The 20,545-nt window shown below is 42.9% G+C and overlaps 1 protein-coding gene and 2 long non-coding RNA genes across 3 annotated transcripts; 2 read left to right on the forward strand and 1 right to left on the reverse strand.

Annotated features, from left to right (window-relative positions):
- The first annotated feature begins 7,246 nt into the window (after window positions 1–7,246).
- Window positions 7,247–10,114, forward strand: LOC136356100 (uncharacterized). Its single transcript, XR_010740794.1, has 3 exons — window positions 7,247–7,481; window positions 8,427–8,483; window positions 9,819–10,114. It is a non-coding gene; the product is annotated as an uncharacterized lncRNA (long non-coding RNA).
- A 689-nt stretch (window positions 10,115–10,803) lies between these two features.
- On the forward strand, window positions 10,804–11,805 carry LOC9267153 (uncharacterized). Its single transcript, XR_001545018.3, has 2 exons — window positions 10,804–11,134; window positions 11,232–11,805. It is a non-coding gene; the product is annotated as an uncharacterized lncRNA (long non-coding RNA).
- Window positions 11,806–13,998: 2,193 nt separating this feature from the next.
- LOC4334946 (uncharacterized) lies at window positions 13,999–20,096 on the reverse strand. The gene is made up of 4 exons (XM_026024526.2): window positions 19,779–20,096; window positions 18,946–19,215; window positions 14,909–18,135; window positions 13,999–14,717 (listed from the first exon to the last, which is right to left on the reverse strand). Exons 2-3 carry the CDS (start codon window positions 18,958–18,960, stop codon window positions 15,436–15,438), a joined length of 2,715 nt encoding a protein of 904 aa, XP_025880311.1. The 5' UTR covers window positions 18,961–19,215; window positions 19,779–20,096; the 3' UTR covers window positions 13,999–14,717; window positions 14,909–15,435.
- Window positions 20,097–20,545: the final 449 nt, after the last annotated feature.

Here is a 20,545-nt window from a genome sequence, read left to right on the forward strand (position 1 = left end):
ATGAGCACGACTCTCAAAACCATGTGCTCACAACCCACCATTATCAGGTTTTAGTTGGCAAGTAATTAATTAACCAATCACGATTGACCATCGTGAACTATCATTAAGCCATCATTAAATACTAGTGAATCATAAGTTATCCCAATAGTGTGCTAATGTTTCTAAGCATGGCTAAGTAATTACATCTAATATCTAGCTGAACCAATATATATAGCCCAACTAGTCAAGTTATAATAACCCAAGGTATCAAGGAATAAAGTGATCAAGAACAAAAAGGGCTATAACAAACAATAGGTTAATTCCACCCAATGACATTCGACAATAAATGCAATGTTTGAATAGAAACAATAGTTTTAAATGGGATCAACATGCTCAAAGGGTTGTATGGGATCTATGTGACTTGCCTTGCTGGCCTTGGAACTCTTCAAATTCTTCTCCTGCGAAAACGGACTCTCCGGAAACATCGGAATCTAAACAGAAAAGAGCAAAATCACCAAACAGCACATAAACAAGCATGAACAGTACATGTAAATATTTTTAACATATAGATCTCAATTTTAGAAAAATTTAGAGACTTGAACCAACTAAATCCGAGCTAAGATGAATTAGTTATGAATTTTTAAAGATTAAATCGGATTAAAACACTTATATGAATTTTAATTGAATTATGACGCAATAATGAATTATTTTTGAAAAGGAAAAGGGGTTTATTGCGTCAGCGGCTAGGGTTTGCGGTGGACCGGGCGCACGGCAGCGGTTCACGGAAACGAACGGCCGAGATCGATCCATCCAAAACGGACGGCCGAGATCGATCGGGTCTACGGCGGCTCACGGCAGACGGCCACGATGACGTCAGCGGTGACGTCACCTCCGGCGGCGGCTCGGCGGCTCGGGCGCGCAAGCTCGCCGGCGAACGACGGCGCGACGATGCGAACGGAGGACACCAGGACGTAGAGCGCGACGCGGCGAACTCACCGATGACCAAAACGTCGGCGGAAGATGAACGGACGGCGGCGGCGACGAGATCGAAGCGGCGGAGACCTTCGGCTTGACGACGACGGCGGTGCTCCGGCGGTCTACAGCGACGGCGAAGACGCGGACGAGGACGGCGACGCGACGGCGACCACGATGGTGACCTCCCCGAGCGACGACGACGACCGGAACGGCGGCGACGCACGGCTGGAGCGGCGGCGACGACGGCGGCACGAGGTTACACGGGGCTAGGGCGCTTCCGACGGCGAGAGACGAAGGCGAGGGTGGCGGCGGGTAGCGGAGACACCGGGGATCCTTTTATAGGGGCAAGGAGGCGGCGGCGAAGGCCCACGGCGACCGGCGACGAGAAGGAAACTTTGGGGTTCGGAGGAAAGAGACCGATCCGATTCGACCTCGAATCCACGAATTTCCAAATGATTTTAGCCGATGATTCCAAAAGTGAAAAGGTAGAGGAGATCCCGAAGATCGTTTCCCCTCAATCGATTTCACCGGATTGGGAAAGACGCGGCCGAATTTGGAAAGCGGCGGCGGCGGCGCGGCGCTAGGGTTTCGGGCGGCGGCGACCGGAGGTAGACGAAGACTGACAGGTGGGCCCCACCTGTCAGCGGGCGGACGCGCGCGCGAGAGCAGCGGCTGCTGCTGGACTGGGCCGACTGGGCCGAGGGAGAGAGAGAGAGGGGCTTTGGGCCGACTTTCGGCCCAAAGCCAAAAGAGACTTTTAAAAACCTTTTTCAATTTAAATTATTCATGAAATGCAATTCCATTTATTAAAAATACTTCCTTAGCTCAAATAAATCCCAGAAAAATCTAGGAATTATAGAATTAAGCAAAGTATTTAATGAAATTTTATCTGGCCCTATTTTATATTTTGGAATTTATTAATTAAAATTAGATCTTCTCTTCTAGGCTTCTAAAATAAATTCTAATAATTCCAATTAAACAACAATTTATAAATTTAGGATTTTTAGGATGTGACAATCTGCTGGTATGACATCGTGGAACCCAGCAGAGACGCGAAACTGATGCACAAACTTCAAACTCGCCATGGGAATAACATCCTGAATCTGCTGGTATTAATTTCTGGAATCCTAACAGAAACGCAAAACGCTGTGCATAAAACAAAGTACTTAGATCTCCTTATTAACCTTCCGGTGTGTTAGGCATGATGGTAGCAAAATTCGCCGGACAATTTGATCACCTTGTGATCTAGACAGGAGCGAGGCTCCCTCTCGACGACTTGAATGTGTTGCCTTTTTTTTTCCTCTCTGGTGTACAGCAATACTTGCTTCTCCTCCTCGATGGCTACGCCAACTTGCATCTTCACTTGCCATAACGAGAATATTGCATCTCAATCCAGGAGCGGTAGATTAAACTTCAAACTCGCCTTGGGAATAAAATCCTGAATCTGCTGGTATAAATTGTGAAACCCTAGCAAAAACGCGAAACGCTCTAGGTGCATTAAATAAAACGAAGTATTTGATCTCCGTATAGAACCTCCTGGTAGACTTGGCTTTGTGAACATAGCAATTGAATGTGAATTTGAATTCACCTGAACAGAACCGGAGCATTGCCACTGAATTGATTCCCTGGTACGAAGGGCGTGTGCACGCAGCAATTTCCAACCGTGAAATAAATTCACGTGAACAGAACCGAGGCAAGGCTGCTGAATGGACGTGCTGGTAGATGGCTCGGTATGGACATCAGATGACACCGACTGCTGCTTCCTCGACGCGTGCGGCTGCGTAGGCGTGGACGACGGCTGCTGCATTGCCTTTTTCTCCTCGCACAGAAAACACCCACTCCGCGTCGGACAATGATCACTGTAGAGAAATTGGATACAAACGCAGGGGATACATTGGGCTGTCGCACCCTCCTCGTGCAGCTTACAAGGGATATATATAGAAGAAATTTAGGACTCCTAATAGGAAACTAATCCTATAAACTAATCCGAATATATTGTGAGCCCAAAATTCGGATCACATATTTAACAGGTCGAGGTGGCCCATTGAATAGGGCCCACAATTTTTGGGCCTCCAAATTAAGTATATAGTATTAATTTCATTAAGTATATATTTCTATATACTATTCATTAAGTATATAGTATATATATTTTTATAGGCATTAAGTATAGTATTTAATCAGATAAAAGCACATCAAATCCATTACGTATATATAGAAGTTGTGCTTAATCATTGGTTCGTAGCTCTCCGAGTCTCCCGTTGGTTAGTCTCCCTAATTAGATCACTAGTAATATGCGTGGTAATGCTACGATGATATTTGAAATGCAAACCAAACATAAATGTGTCATGGTCAGGATTACGTACGTATCGTCGCAGAGGCACGCCGGCTCAGCAGGACGCGGCAGCAGGGAGCGCAGCGCGTCGCGCCTGATCAGCCGCGCCGGACGGCAACAGTTCTATCCGCTTGCAAATTAGATAAAGTTTGTTAACTCTTTTCCTTAATTACCAGTTTGTTAGCTATTTCTTATAGTAATTTGGTTACCAATTGTAAGCCTATTAAGAGGTAGCATTCGGATGAATAAAGCAAGCAAATTCAATCTACAATTCTCATCTCCGATTCTCTGTTTTCTCATCTCCTGTTGCTGCCGCCACGGGTCGATGTTCGACCAAGCTTCCATGTCCTCGCCCTCCGATCACCCACTGATATCCCATTAGATTATGCGCAGGGGCTCATGACAAAATGTAATATAACCGAGCTTGAATAAGATATATTTAAGATTGATGAAAAATGAACGATATCGATACCAATGCTTTGCCTAAAGAAGGCTTGAACCTATCGATGCCATGCGACATCAAATTGCATGCTGCTATGCAACACCTTAAAATTTTCGAATCTATAACAGAAAAACAAAATTTGAAATAATTAAAAAAACTTTTCTAAAATATCATCTTACCGGTATTTTATTGGGTTTTCCTTTTCTTCTTCTCAAAAGGCCAGTGCTGAAATCTATTCGAAAGTTAATTTAAGGGCAATTAAATTCACATTCTCAAGTCAAACATGAAATTCAAAGGCAAAAGGTGTACTGTGTTTTTGATAATAAAGAAGATAGTAGGCTCTGTGTGGACTGCAAACTGCAAAGCAAAATATACAACCCCTTCCAAATAACGGAGCAACTGATATACTCTCTCCATCTTCCAAAATGTCTGGTTTGCCCTGACGACGCAGCCGCGCCTTTCCCAACCCGTAATGGCGGCGAACCCTACGCCGTGATGCCGCGCGGCTCGTGGCCGGGCTCGATCTCAACTGCCTCTACGCAATCGCTGGTGATGGCGATGAACGGACCTCGACAGCGACGAACCCTAATATTGACGGTAGCTCTCCTAGGCAACGTACGGTGACGAAACCTCATCAGTCCACAGCGACGAAGCCCAGCGGAAATGGCGTGCCTCTCCCGGGCGACGACGACGAACCTCTAGCGATGCATCTAATCAAGAAGCTCAAGAATAAAGAAAGGTTGCGCCGATAACCTCATGAATCTCGATCGCTGGCCGGAATTGTAGTCGATTTTACATACACAATGAAAGAACTAGCACAAGAAATATCTTTCTGATTTAGAGTACTCTGATACTCTTTCTGAATGTACGTACAGAAGAAAGAGTATATGTGCCGAGTACTGATTTTTCTTTTTTGGAATTGGAGTACTCAGAAAGTCAGAAGCTTTGATTGATTTTTTCTGAATTGGAGTACATGGAAATCTTGATTCGATTTCCTGAATTGAAGTACTCAGAAACCTTGGAGTAATTGGACTGGAGTATTGACTATTGAGAGACCTTGATTGATGTTTGAAAGGAGTCCAAAAGTACATGGTATTTTCAGTTTAGCTTCAGTATATTCAAAAGCACATGATGCTCATGAAGCATCAGATATTTGAATATAACTTCATTATTTTCAGATTTCTCATATATATAACCAGTAGTTTCAGTATATCTTTACCTATTATAAAACTTTAAGATGTTTTTGCCAACTTTAAGATTTCTCATATATATAACCAGCGGTCCAATTTCCTCCCCGTACGCGAAACGGACAACTCTAGGGTTTGCAGGTCGATACGATGCGATTTTGCTCTAATTCTTGAAAAAACGGAAAGAGAAGGAGATAAGGATCAAAACCCCTCAATCGTACGTCATCCCTGGGCGCAGTCGGATTCCCTCCCTTACGTGAAACGGACAACTCTAGGGTTTGCTATATGGCTTAATTCCGAGGTCGATACGATGCGATTTTGCTCTAATTCTAGAAAAAACGGAAAGAGGAGATAAGAATCAAAACCCCTCAATCAATTTTGGATTAGCTCTATGGATGCGGACAGATTTCACGGAGGGGACAGTTTCCGGCGGTGTTGGGAAGCTGCGGAATCGAACGGAGGTAGGGGATGACCTGTAGCACTGGGACCCATGCGACAGTGAGAGGAGAAGGGACGCTGATTAGACTTTGTGGTTGCTTGATGGGCTGGATGCGCGCTTGCAGGCAAAGGTGAAAGGGAGGAGAAGTCAGGTTAATGGGCCGGCTCGGCTACGGGCTAAAGAAAGAATGGGCTCAAAATGGCCCAGGGAGAAAGGAGGGTTTTCATTAAAATAAATGCTAAAATAATGTTTTAATTATTAAAATTAGCAATGGTGCTTTGAAAATACCGAAAAAATTTCACATAGTGTAATTAATCGTGGAGAGTTTAATAAAAATTAAATCCAGCTATAGTTTATTTGGAAAATTTTATTTTCCACATTTACCTTGATTTTTACGAGCCTTTTTTCTTCAACATCGTATACATGTATACATGTATAGTTGCGATTTTATATTTTAATTAATTACATAATATAAATATTTCTTAACCTTTTCTTAAATTTCTCATGTTTTTTCCTATTGCAGCGCACGGGCATTTTTCTAGTTCAAATATTAAGTATAAGAGATAATCCCTTATATGCCACTGAAAATTGGTCTAATCCCTTATATGCCACTGAAAATTGGCTCTTCCCTTATATGCCATTTGTAACACCCTGAAAATTCGACAAATAAAACGAAACTCGAAATTGAGTACTTTCAAAAACTTTTAAATAAATTTGCATCATGCCGATGTTATTGGTTCTTTTGTTGTGCATCATGATGGATGTTACGGTCATTATTGCTTGCCAAACTATAAAATGTCACAAATGAAAATTAAGCTAAAGCTATACAACTAAGTAATAGTTATAAAATTATGATATTTATTATGAACCCTACATATAATGGAGTGTTTCACTGGAATAATTAAGTTGATATTTATAACTTGCATTGAGGCTCTCATGGAATAAAATTCACTCGCATAAAATAATTAGTCATGTAAATAAATTGAGTTCTATATATAAAAAGGGCTTATATGAGTACTCGATTCAATATTTAGACCGATATTGCACCAAGTCTCACAGTGCCTTCATGGAGTAAGAATTAATTAAATAGATTAAACTTATCTATATGCAATACTTTGCCATACAAATAAACTCGACCAATGTGCTAATGTATTATTAAAGGTCACATTGGAATATTTAATTAATTTTTAAGGAATATCAAAGCCTAGACGTTATATTGGATAATTTTTGGATAATATAATGGAAAGCAAATTCATTTGGGAACTAATGAATAACAAAATAAATATTCAAATCAAACATTTGAATTCTCAAATACAAAATATATAGAGCTACATTTCATTCAAATTCCTATCCAAGTCACTTTTACAGATTAGCCCTCTTACTCTCTTCCTTTATCTTCTCCTTCCTTTTCTTTTGCTACTGTTCATGGGCCACCAGGTGGTCGACCAGAGACCTAGCCGGGCCGAACACCCAGCGACCCAGCCCCCACCACGCGCCCGTCTCTCCGTAACCGTGCACCACTCCACCGCGCCGCGCTCACGTGGGCCCCGCCGCCCGACCGAGCCGCCGAATCCACGCGCAAAAGCTGAGCTGCCACGAACGCGCCGTCACCATCGCGCATCACCCCTAGCCCTAGCCAACTACTACCTTAGCTCCCATGTGCACGCATCGCCATGGCCACGTCCGCCACCTTGCGGATGCCGGAGGGTAAGAACGGAGCCTTCCTCTCCAGCTAGGGCCGGCTAGAACACACAGTATAGACAGAACCTTAATGGAAAAGGAATCTAGACAGCCATTGAGTGCACCAGCTGCCGATCCTATCCTCCACGCCATCCAGGCCTATCCCCAAGCCAAGCCCCCATAAAAACTTCATCCCTATCTGCCTTTTCCTCGAATACATTTCATCGAACACCTTGTGTGCATGCTTCATCATCACCGGTTGGAACCGAAGCCGGCGTAGCTGACCGCGGGAACCGTCGCTCGGGCCGCCTCTACTTCCTCTGCTGCCTTGGATCAACGTCGGGAACCACGCATCGAACACCTGCAAGCGTCGCCGACCGCTAGCCGCCCCTGTTTCGTCCGCACTGAGCTACGCGCCGCCGAACTTCGCCATCCCGCTGTCTCTCGGTAAAACCTCGCTCCTATAGCTCCTCCTAGTCTAGTACGGAGTAGAAGCTAAATTCCCCACCAGTTTTGGTGATTAGCGCCCTTCGGCGTGCCGTCCCGGCCGCCGCTTCGCCATCGGCGGGCTCGCCGTGGGTAGGTCACCTCGAGCACTCTCCTTCCCACCTAGCTAGCAAAACGGAATCACCATAAGCTGTACAAGCTCTTGCGCCAAACTAATTGGTTAGAGACCTCGCCATTTGCCGAGTCCCCTTGCACCCTAGAGCTCGGCCATGGTGGCCATGCCGCGCCGCCCTGTGCTGTGGCCGCCGGCGGGAGGTCGCCGGACCCTCCTCCGCGCCTCCCCTGACCGCCGCCGGGTCGCCCTCGTCCGGGCTGGGCCGCACGCGCTGCGCCTCTGCTCTGCTCGATGGCCGGCGCGAGGTAGAAGACGATGGGGAAAAAGGAAAAGAACAAGAGAGAGAGAGATTATGACATGTGGGACCCACATCTACTTAGCACACAGTAATTCTCTTCCAATGATGATTATACCTGTCCATGACGCGTGGGTCCGGATGATTAGAAATTTAATTAAAACCAATATTAAGTTTACTCTCCATGACAAGCTGGACCCACTGGTAATTAAAACAGCCGGTTTGGCCCTAGTCAACCTGGGCTGGTCCCACGTGTCAGCCAATGTATCTTATGGATAATGCCATGACTAAAAATAAATCAATTATGAACAGTATCATTTCACAATTATTGGAATTAATTCAAATTTGAATCTTTAAACAAGTATAACTCACTCATTTTAGCTCGGATTTGAATGAAACTTGGACCTAAATTCATATAAAATCAAGATCTAGCTGATGGAATCACTTTTGCTATTTATTTTTGTACTGTTGAATTTTGGTGATTTAATTTGAATTCTAGTTGAATTCAAATCGAATCTTTCGCACGTACATATAGATTCCGAGGGAGTGGTTGAGTTGACTGCAGAACAGGGACATCAAATCTGTGAGCAAGGCAAGTCATCACTAATCTTTGAGCATGTTGGACCTATTGCGAACTTATTTTGATTTAAATAAAGTTTGCATGCTATTTATATGTGAATGTCCTACTTTGTTATATGCCATACCTTTGATATTGATTATCCATATAATCTTTGTAATCCATGATATCGTGTGTCTTTAGTCAATATTTGACAAATGCTTAGCCCATGCTAATTTAGATCCATGCATATTCATATTTATCAAAATGCTTTATGCTTGGGCAATTACCTTAATTAGGGAAGGTAATTGACATACGGCATGTGGAGACATGAGCGCCACATTGCCATGATAATGATGAGATGATTTGTGAAAGAAAATTAAACTAAACAAATGTTTTTGACTGGGGCGGCTGGAGGACTTGGGTGGTGTCCGATAAAGGCTAGTGCCGTCCCTGGTCAGTTAAGTACCGAGCCATTAAGTTAAGCATGAAACGACCCTAGTACAGCCGTACTTCTCGAATGGGTATAGACCTAGTGGAGTAGATAGCCGAGCGGAGGCAGTACCCCTGCATAGTGGTTTCACTTAGGTGTGTGGACGAACAAGCAGTCTGCTGGCGGATACCCGATACGGATGGCCAGAGACTGACTTGTCAAGACTACAAGACTACAAGGAGATACCCAAAAGAGGACAGCATGGATTGGGTTCAACTACAGGATGCAATGTTAGGCTTTCGTGAGTTTTCCCCCTCGGGAGCGCCAGAACTTCTCTCACTGCTAGAAACTTATGACGCCTAGAGTGCATGAGGACTCAAGTTCATGGAGCGGGTATTGCCAAAGTGAGGTTGTTGAAAGGCTTTGCCGTGGCAAGTCTCATTCGTTGGGACATAGGCTCATGTGTTGGGCAAGTCGCGTAGTACGGGTAAAGTGTACATCCACTGCAGTGTAAGTAAACCAATCTATTCGAATAGCCGTGCTCGCGGTTATTGAGCACCGGGACATGTATTACACTTGGCTAGACTCTAAACTCTTAAAATGATGGGTGGGATATGCATAATGATTTTTAGACTGGTGGATCAACTTCTCGAGAGGCGAGAAGGGGTAGACCCCAGAAAACCATGACAACCAGTGGCGGGAAGCTATCCTTGGGAACACAATGGATGGTGGACAGAACCGTCGCTGTTTAATGAACTACGGAGATAAAATTTGATCAGTTATGCTAGGTCTTAGGCTTGTGAAAAGAATAGCAAAATTGGCTTTATGCAAATAAACCATTAGCCTTTCATTGAATATCCTCTATCATATGCATCGTTGTTGTGGTGGCTTGCTGAGTACGGTTGGTACTCACTCTTGCTATTTACAAATTCCATCAGAAGCCGGTGATGAAGTCTCGGATGACCCATATGCTTACTACCAGGAGGGTGAAGAAGATGGTGGCGCTTAGTAGGTCTTAGTTACGGTCGTCGCCTGTGGCAATGGCGTCGCCGCTGCCTTGATTCCGCTGCTTATCTATTTCTGCTTTTGGGATGTATTCCGGACCGTTTGGTCCTATGTTCTAGACTATGCCTGCGGGCCTATGATGTAATTATTCGCGCTAGACAATCTTTGTATGCGCACTTGATATTTCAGCAATGTAATCGTGAGTACCAGACTACTTGATACAGGGAAATGGTACTATTCACACGAGTGATTCCTGTTATAAAAACGGGAGTCTACACCATTGGTCCAAATTTGCACACCCTCTTATGCCACTTCCGTCGGTTGACCGTGTGTTGATCGTTAACTCTTAAGTAAAAAAGACATATTTGTCCTCTCTGAGTTGTTAGGCATGCCCTATACTCAGAAGGGTAAATATGGCTTTTTTCCTTAAGAGTTAACGGTCAACACACGGTCAACTGATGGGAGTGGCATAAAAGGGTGCGTAATTTTGGACCAATGGCATATAAGAGAAGAGCCAATTTTCAGTGGCATATAAAGGTTCAGACCACTTTTTAGTGGCATATAAGGGATTCTCTCTAAGTATAATTCAGATTATTCCAATTTTCATCACGAAAAATTCAGATTGTCATTGTTCCAACTGTCATTATAGAAAAGTTCAGATTGTTCAGATGAACAATCTGTCATTCAGAGCAATGCAATGGCAATTGGCACTTGTTTAGACATTCATATTGTCATTTAGAACAAAGAAAACATCTGTTAATCAAACTGACATTTAGACTCCATCTGAACAAAGCATGATCCATCAGAACAAAGAAAACATTGTAATCCATTATTCCAATTGGCATTACAGACACAATACCAATTTTACTGACACGATACAAATTTGTCATGTTGACAATGATTCTACCGGCTCTACGCTAGAATTTCTTGATGGAATTCAAATTTGTCATGCTCAAATGGCAAATTTCTACCCCAAAACAAAGACTTTTCCTAACTGTAGAGTGCCTAGAGTGTCATCGACATAATGTCACCGCCTTGGATCACCACACGTTGGATGTGGCTCGCCAGGACATCAGAATCCAGTGTGGTTATCAGGAGGTTGACTTGGTCTGAATTTCTTAATCTACGAACAAGACTAAGCTGAGAAAGATGCATCTTGAAACAATAAGCTAATTTCTGCTGGAGTATCAAAATTCACAGCTTGCAGTGTCATTTGACCGAAGAAAGGTGTACTCTGCTTCCCTTATGTGTGAGCTATCAAAACTATTTGTACTCTATTTGAACTTACGGTGAACAAAATTCACAAGCACGAGATCCAACATCCATCTGATTCATCACGATGTCAGTTTATTGCAGGTACAAAGAGGATGGTACTGTAAAACAAAATTCAGAGTTCAGAGCCAGCAGGAGTATCAACTTCAGAGAAAATAAAACATGAGAACAAAATTCACAATGCAGGAGAGTGAACCTTGGTGATGCACAACGATGCCAGGTTCGTCGATGCCAAGATGATGCTTACCAGCCCCGTATCACTGGGTTATCTGAAACAGCAACAGGATAATCAACCTCCCATCACCATGGTAAGTTGAAGAATTTTTGAGATTTAGAATGTCGAGAGGAGGATTCTTGGGTGTGTTCGGCCGCCATGGCGAAGAGAGGCCGGTGGTGTGGATCCTTTCCCCATCTGTCGCCTTGTCCATAGCCTCCTCCGTCTTCTCAGATTCCAACCTGGTCGGGGATGGCGACGACGAAATGGACCCTCATCCGTTGTGCTGTTGTTGTGCACGAGCAGGGTTTGCAAGTTCGGTTGCCATAGAAATTTCGGTGGTTGCCGAGAATTTGAGACTTTCGTGATTTTCGGACCGAAATTATTTAAATTTTTAACATATTTTGACTGAATTTGAACAAATTTTGACAAAATTTGCAAATATTTGACAAAAAGCCAAAAATTCGGGGAAGATTTGTGCTTGCCGGTGGGGGCCGAAAATTACCAAAATTTCAAACCATGTGCATGAGTTGGAAGAACAAGGAAGAGAGGTGGCTCCGCCGTGAGATCGAGCAACGGAGGAGGCGGGGACGAAGGCAACGCGCGAGAGGCGGAGATGGCAGCGGTGGAAGGAAGGCGGGGGAGCAGAGGAGGAAACGGTGGCGAGAGAGAGGAGGCGGCGGTGGCGGGGAGAAGGGCAACGATGGAACTTTGCAGTCGCACGAAGGAAGAATTGAACTTCGGCATGGATAAAATGGAAAAAAAAAATGAGAACTGAAAATCTGCTTAGAGGTTTCCTTGTGTAAGCAATGAATTGGAAAAGGACAGGGCGTTCTTGTGTTTTGCTGGTTAAGGACTGTATTTTAAAAGGTGCAGATTGTCTACCAAAATGGTCCTAATGTGTGTATCATAGAGGCCCAGCACAACACCTGGGGATACACAGAATAGCATGCCCCAATGCTTACTGCATGTCATCTGTATGTCCTTATATTGCAACATGGCAGAACGTTTTCACTACAAAACAGAGTATTATATCACTGCACAAGTACAAAACCCAATTACTAATGGTGACTGCTAATCAAGTTGAAATACATCTTAATTCATTGACCAGATCAGTCGACCTGAGGATTGAGAAAATATTGTGCTTCTCCCTTAGTACATGTAAAAAAGAGTTTCTTTAGAGCACACCATACTACCTTATATTAGTGGGTTAGAGGGCTAATCCAACAGTTTGGATCCATCCTATACTTACCCTCAAAAAATAAAGAAAAGATTCATCCTATACTAATGAAATTTCCACAAGTAGTATAGATTAGTACGCAGTAGTATGAAGGAATTATGGGAAAAATAAAACAATGGCTTATATGTTATTTGTTTGGTTCACTTTAAGATTAGTGCACTCAACCGTTAGGAAACGATAAGCAAGCAAACGATATAAAAACAATAGATCAATCACAGAAGACACGAGATTTAACGTGGAAAATCCTCCCAAAGCAGGAGAGAAAAAACCACGAGCGTCGCCCAGCAAAATATCTTCACTATATCGGGATGAGGTTACAACGCCGCACGGCGGCTTACAAGTATGTACGCTTCATCGAAGACAAAAAAGCACATTCAGATCTCCGTGCTTATATTAGTGCAAGCATTAGTAATCAACAGATCAGAATGCAACAATAGCAATGCCAAACCACTCAATTCCTAATCTCGCATACATGATGAAACCACACTGAACGTTTGCCTTTCACAATAGATTAGAAATTGTGTGGTGCTAGTTGATCAACTAATAAATTATTAGTAGTAGCACATAATAGGGGGATTACTAATGACCATTAAACATTATATGCATGATCCACCAAATCTAGTGAAATGTCAAGGCCCTCTTTATTTAGGCTTAGGCTTATTGGCCTAGACTTTTAAGTCAGCTTATTGGCTTATATGATTTATAAGCCAGTGGATTTAATGTCCTAAGTTTAGTGGTGGAGTCATACATCTATCTCATATAAGCCAAAAAAGCTTCTCCAACCTAGCTTTTGGCTTAATAGTGTTAGAGTGGCTTATGGCTTAAAAAAGACAAATAAAAAAGCTGCTTGTTTATTTTGGCTTAGACTTTTCGACTTATAAGTTGGCTTATAAGTCTTAACAAAGAGGGCCTAAATATACTAGGAGTGTTCTACGCATCACCAAATCATTCATAGTACTTGCAGCTACAGATAAATTCATCAGAGTCTGTGCCTCAGCAAGAAGCGTCCTCCATTCAGGAGTCAGGACTGGAATCCTCGCAGCGACGAAGAACAAACGAGATAGAAAAAAAAATGCCCATTGGATTTCCCTTGGTGGCATTGGTGGGAAATCTTTTTAAGTAACCAAATCAATTAGTATAAAAATAACCACACAAATAAACGGCTGGATTTCATCTCTATCACTAGCATGGTGTACTGTAAAAGGACTCATAAGGAAAAGAGTAAAAGCTAACCATAAAAGGCAAAAGGTGTACCGTATTTTTCATAAAGAAAATACTAGGCATCTATGTGGACTGCAGACTGCATAGCAAAATATACAACCCCTTCCAAATAACAGAGCAACAGGTATATATGTTTGCTGCATAGACAATGTCACACTCACAATCCTTAGCATCATTGCTTCCATTCATACAAGTGAAGTAATTAGGAGTACAAACTTAGGTCAGTCCATATATGCTGACAAATCACACGAACACACACACACCCACAAACAAGTGCACAACAACAACTCGACTGCATGAGTATCACCCAATGGATCTTCTCATGCCTCTGAAGCTGATGATTTATTCGTCGATCTCTAATTAGCACACCACACCAGAAACGGTGCTAGAGATCAAAGTTTTCATATGCATGTGTGATCATCTATCTAGAAATTAAGATGATGCGTACAAAGTACGTACTCTGATGGATGGATCGGTCGAACAATCAGATCGACCAACCGGCCAAATGGAAAGCAAGCATGTATGGAGAAAATAACTGAGCACATAGATGCAGAGCTCACACACCAGTTGAGCATCCATTTTTTTAAAAAAATTTCACACAAAAACCAAGAAGCAGGAATGAACAGAATCCAAGCTAGTAACAAGCAGATGACGAGCGTCTGGATGCCGGCCGGAGATGTACTTACTCATCATGCATTAGATATTGCTGCCGTTGCAAATGATACGATGAAATGAGCGAGCACATTGAACACCAGCCCAAGTAAGGACATATATAATAGAGATAGATCGATCTGAAGATTTTGAGCCATTGGATGATGGAAAGGGAATGACACGTAGATGATTACTGTATCAAATATGTAGTGTATGGACGTATATATCGATCACCTAAAATTAACAAGAAAAGAAAGCACGCCAAGTCAGACAAAATTAAGAAAAAGGAAAATGATCGATCATATATATACATGATGGAGCAAGTAAAGTAATGAGCTTTATGTGTTTCTATGTATGTATGTATGTGCGTACAAGGAATGAAACCCATGTAACAATCATGTATGCATACAGACATACATACGTACCTGAGCATGGAGCCTCTGGGCAGTTTCTTCTTGTAGTAGCGTGAGTGGGTGAGCTCATAGAGGGAAGGATGGTGTCCCTTCTCCAACCCGTCCCACTGCAGGCCATCCCACCATTCCTTCTCGCAATCCACCTTGGGCTTGCGGGTACTGTCAAGACCAACAGCCGGTAGGCGGGTGAGGCTCCAGCAGCCTCGGATTTTGATGGTCTCGAGCTTGGGCGCCACAATCCTATGCCCGCAGATGCGTTGCAGAGAGGGCAGCTCGTGCAGGTGGATGTGCTTCAGCTCTGAGAATTCTTTAGTTGCCACCAGAAGCTCTTGATTATTATCATACACTCGGAAGACATCCTTGAGGTCACCACAACACACGATCTCAAGGGTTTCCAACACACAGTATGCATAGGAAGGTCTGTTGTCATATAAGGGAAGCACATATATCAACCTGGGGCAGCAATCTAGGTGTAGCACTTTCAACCAGAATGACTCTTTTGCAGGCTCAAAATGGAGCTGGCCCCTTGTGCTCCAGTCCTAGATGTGGCGCGCCCTTGTTAGTTGGGATGCCCAGAATGTCTTCAGGTAACAGAAAATTATGTTACTACCAGTACTAGGTGGAGTGAATACAACGCCTTCAATGTTAGGGCATCTCTCCACTCTGCACCACTTTAGGTTATACCATCTCCGTGCCTCATTTGAATGGCTTGTGATACTTGCGATAGACAAGCTGTCATGCACGTGCAGGCCTGAAGCTCTTTCACAGATGGAACCTGGCAAAGATGGCGACGACAATGGTTTCGTCTGCATCCTCTTATCATCTTGTAAGCTAATGTAGTGAGAGGTGCTGCCCTCCTGTTTATAAGGCCACATCCAGTTGCCGTTCATGGTTGCTTGTAGTTGCAAGTGCTGGATCGTGGAGTCGACATCCGCATATAACTTCTTGTTGTCAGCAGCTGGTCGTCGGCTTTTGGTCGACATCAACCAACGTTGTTCAGCCCTGCTAATGGCAATGGGCCTTCTCTTGCTTATTGTTCCGCCTAATTCAGAACCATCAGTAGTAGCAGTAGCAACACTAGCAGGAGGGGATGAGATCTCGATGCATGGTGCATCCAAGGGATATTTTGTATCATTTAGCGAGCGAAGGAGCCTTCTGTCCCTCACTGAAATATACCATTTAAATTCAACGGGTGAGAATGATGATGATTCAACTACACCTGTAGCATGATCAAGTTCTGTGCTACTAGTATCGATGTGCAGAACCTCCAATGATACATCTTGTGTTGGCCATAGTATTGCACGAAGCTCCTTGCATCCAAGCAGAAATAGCTCCTTGAGAGACCCGTTGCCTCGCATTGCACGTAGGTCGAGGGTTTTAATACAAGTGCCTGAGACGTCGAGTTGCTTGAGCCTCTCAAACACTCCTCTCAAAAGCACACTCTTCAACTGGGTGCATCCTCGGAAGGAGATGCTCTCTATGTTGGCTGTGACATCAACATCATTGTCATTGCTGCTGCTAGAGAAGCTAAATGACTCGAGTGATGGCGGTAGGTCATGAGGGTCAATTCGCGTCAACTCAAAACAACCATCAAGAATGATCGTCTTTACGATTTTGCAGCTAGATAGGTTCGGGAATAATGTTGCTGCTACCTGATCTTCCTTCCATACTTGTGACTGATGTTGATCTTCAGTTATTGGTTCGGTTGTGACTTGGAGCTTGACAAGGTTGAGTAGCCCAAGGGGCTTGGTGCTGCTTCCGACACCAGCACTAGAATTGTTACCATCACGGAGTAGATGGTTTATGCTCCAATGCTTGACCCCCTTCACATTTAGCTCCCTAAGCTCAACCATCAGATCTTGTGCCTCTACTGATAGCAGCCAATACCAATCTGTGTAACTCAGGTCAAGCACCCATAGCTTCTGGAAACATGCTCCACTACTAATACCAGTTTCCTTGTCAGTATCTCCAGCACTAGTACTATTTGGTGCTGAGCCGAGGTTGTGTTTGTCTTTGCAATGGTCAAGTAGGAGGAATCTTAGGCTGCTGCAAGAGAGGAAGGGTGGAGATGCAAAACTGAAGGTACAATCGAAGAGATGTATCACACGCAAACTGCGTGCAGATGGATGTTGAAACATTTTGGCCTCCAGTGATTTCTGTCTATAACAAGCTGTAGTTGCGTCGACATTGTTATTGCCAGCAGCATCACATGTCCAGAAGAAGGACGACTCGTCCACAAAATCAGAAGGCAGTCGTAGGTCTCTCAGTATTTCTTCCGCAAAAATTGGGTTGCTGTCGTAATTGTCCATGGTCAAAAACTCCAAGATCAAGTTATTATAAAGAGCTTGGGCTATCTCCCATGGCGATGAGCTATGACAACATGTACTACTAGTGGTGTCTGAAGAGGTTTGTATGATTCCACTACATACCCAATAGTTACCTGCGTGGGTATCCCAGTGCTGGGTGTAGTCCACATGTTGTTGTCTTAGCATCAACTGATACATGATGCACATCTTGACAAGCTCGGTGCTCATGCCAGCAGATTGAGGGACTCCGGTGTACCTGGCAACCTCCTCTGCCTCTTCATGCAGCAGCATTCCTATGAATTTTACAGCATCTTCATTGTCAGCGGTTGGATCAGCATATATAGCGACATCACTCAGCCCAGCAAGCTTATCCCGATCCTCCTTGCTTACGTTATCAATGTACAAGTCGGTAATCCGAAAGCTGCTTCGGGAGGTCCACAACACCGTTTTGTTCAAGATTCCTGTTATTACAGGGACACCACACTCTAGCAGATCAATGTAGCCATTGCTCCCATTGTGGAAGATCACCAGGAATGTGCGGCTGGCAAGAATGCTCAATATAGCCTGGCTGACGTCTTGTATTACCCCTCTAGCACTCTGCTCCACCCCACTGAAATCATCCTCCTCGTCGTGCTGGTCGAACAAGGCCATCAGCGACCAAGGAAGCTGCAGCTCCTGGGCGATGGCCTTCTGCAGGGCCCTCTTGCTCTGCCACACCGAGCAATCAACGTGGATCATCTTCTCCCACCTTCTTCTTCCTGGCGATGGCGATGGCCTCATTGTCAGTCTTTTGGCGACTGCTCTGAGGACGGCTGAAGCCCCCAGTCCACACCAGCCATGGAAATACATCACATTCCCCTCGCTTGTATCCTCCAGCAATTCAATTACCCTGCCTGCTGCTTCATCGATGCTGTCTGCTATGATCCTGGTCCACTGCAATAATTAATCATTCATTAATACCACTAATTAATTCAAACCTGCCCTAGAACTAGAGAGCTTCTCGGTCGGTGATTCCGCGATCAATACAGGCAAAGCTGAATTAGCTAGTTTTAATTATTTTCATTAGTATATTTATTCCCTCCGTCACAATGAAACAAGTTCATAGCTAAACAAACACACTAAAATCTTTTATCACAAATAAAATTCTAAAGAAACGCCCAGTTTTCTCGGTGGTGTATTTATTAATTACAATAGAATAAAGTGTAATAGACCACAAAAAGGTAGAGTGCAAACCGGCATATATATAATGTTACGAATAAAGTTATTAATTACACTATATATATTTTTTCTCTCTGCAACTAGCCAAACATAGCTTTTGAATTTTGAACAGGTGGAGTGTGAGAAATTTTACGGTTCTTGACCAATTACTTGTTATTATCAAAAGTTTACACTAAAATTATTTCTTTTATACATTGAGATACATAATACTTGATGTGCCAAAATTTATAGTATAAAATATGGTACCTCATGTTATCTTCTAAGGATGGTAAAATTATCCTTTTTGCAATTTATTTCTTCCACAAATAGAAGAAGTTTGCTCCGAGAGGATTGTTTGCAAATGAGATGTTAGAAAAAAAAACACCTCTAAAGCCAAATATGACAATGAAAGCGTGTTTCAAAAAATTGCGTCCAAATTGGAAATCTAAAATAGCAGTAAAGTTTGCCTTGTTTAATTCACGTGCGTGGTCGTGAAATAACTTTCATTCAAAAATAAAAACAATATCACCGATCTGATTTAATTACCTCCGCTGGTGGCATGTTGAGTTGATCTGCGTAGCCTGGCTCTCTTCAATTAATGTTGAATTGCGGTTAAGCGGGCAGCTTCATCGATCATATAATCTCAATCGATCTTCTTTCAGTTGATTAAACGCTCCTTAATTAGAAATGGATCGACAGCAGAGAATACATATATATGTTGAAGCAAGCCCTGTAATTAATTAACCCATGATATATAGATGCCTGATGGATCGATTTCTCCAGCCCACTCCTGATTATTTAATTACTCGCTCCAGCCTGCACATTATAGATACAGTAGTTCATGTATATACGCATGTAAAACATACTTAATAAATTAGTTACTGTACATGATTAATTTTGTACTAGTGGCCCGGCCCAACATGCGCCTGGGTTTCAAATGGACACAAGTGAATGCAAGTGTATTTTAATTTGATTAATAATCAACGACGAAAATGATATACTACACGGATGCATATCTATCTTTAATTCGTTCTCCCTAGGGATTGTTTTGAGGATAATGGAGAAGTGTTTACATGCATGTTATATAAACTAAATCATCTTTTCATATAAACGAAACGTACAAATTAAGCCAGACTTACAACAGCATGCAAGCATTTCATATATTTATATATGTGTGAACATCCCGTAGAAAACCAAATTAAATAATATACCACATAGCTAGAGATCTAACTAAAATTAAAGCTTATAAAACTGAGATGATTTTGTACATACATATATATATATATATATATGCATGTTGATGCATCAACACACACACATAGGGGGAGAGAGAGAGAGAGAGCGCAATTAAACTGCACGATATGATGTAGCTAGTTTACCTTAATCACGATGTTTGCCGACGGAGATCGAGTACATGGGGATTAGCTAAGCCATTGTTGGTGCGAGGGCGAGCATAAATTGAAACGATCAAACTGGATGCAATATGATCGATAGATCGATGTTCTGGGCTAGAGCTAGCAGAAGCCTTGTAAAAACGTACTGTCGTCTAGAATGCTTGCATTATTACAACATGCTTCGTCGATCTATTATTCCTTGCGTACGATCGATATGTTTGCTTTAGTATTTTTCTTTGCTTTGCATTTGCTGCAAAGCCGCAAATCGATATGCTATATGTACGTCCTAAGCTGTACCTGGATGCATCATCTGAGAGGAGGTACAATAGCAGACTATAAGCCAGCTATAAACATATATATTTTAAAGAGATAAAAAAGTAGAGAGAAAAGCAGTGGGCTACAGATCTGTAGACAGCTGTAGCACGGACTTCAAGACATAATATATGCTTCTATGACAGGTGGGATCACATATTAATAGTATTGTAAGCAATTGTTGTATAAATCGACTATTAAATTGGCTATAGATAATTTGGAGTTAGTAGTTGGCTAATCGTCGTATTCTTTGCTTCGCCTCCTTGATTAAAGTGCAAAAAGCAAAAGATAAAGCAAAAGGGATGTACGTCGTCAATCCAGGATACAAAAGCAGCTGTGTCTTGTTAACCCCAAGTTTAGAATATGATACCCTATACTCCCTCCAGTTTCATTTTAATTGACGTTTTGGACAATGACACGGTCTACAAGATATATCTTTG

This window comes from Oryza sativa, chromosome 4, assembly GCF_034140825.1.
Source record: "Oryza sativa Japonica Group chromosome 4, ASM3414082v1".
Classification (NCBI taxonomy): domain Eukaryota; kingdom Viridiplantae; phylum Streptophyta; class Magnoliopsida; order Poales; family Poaceae; genus Oryza; species Oryza sativa.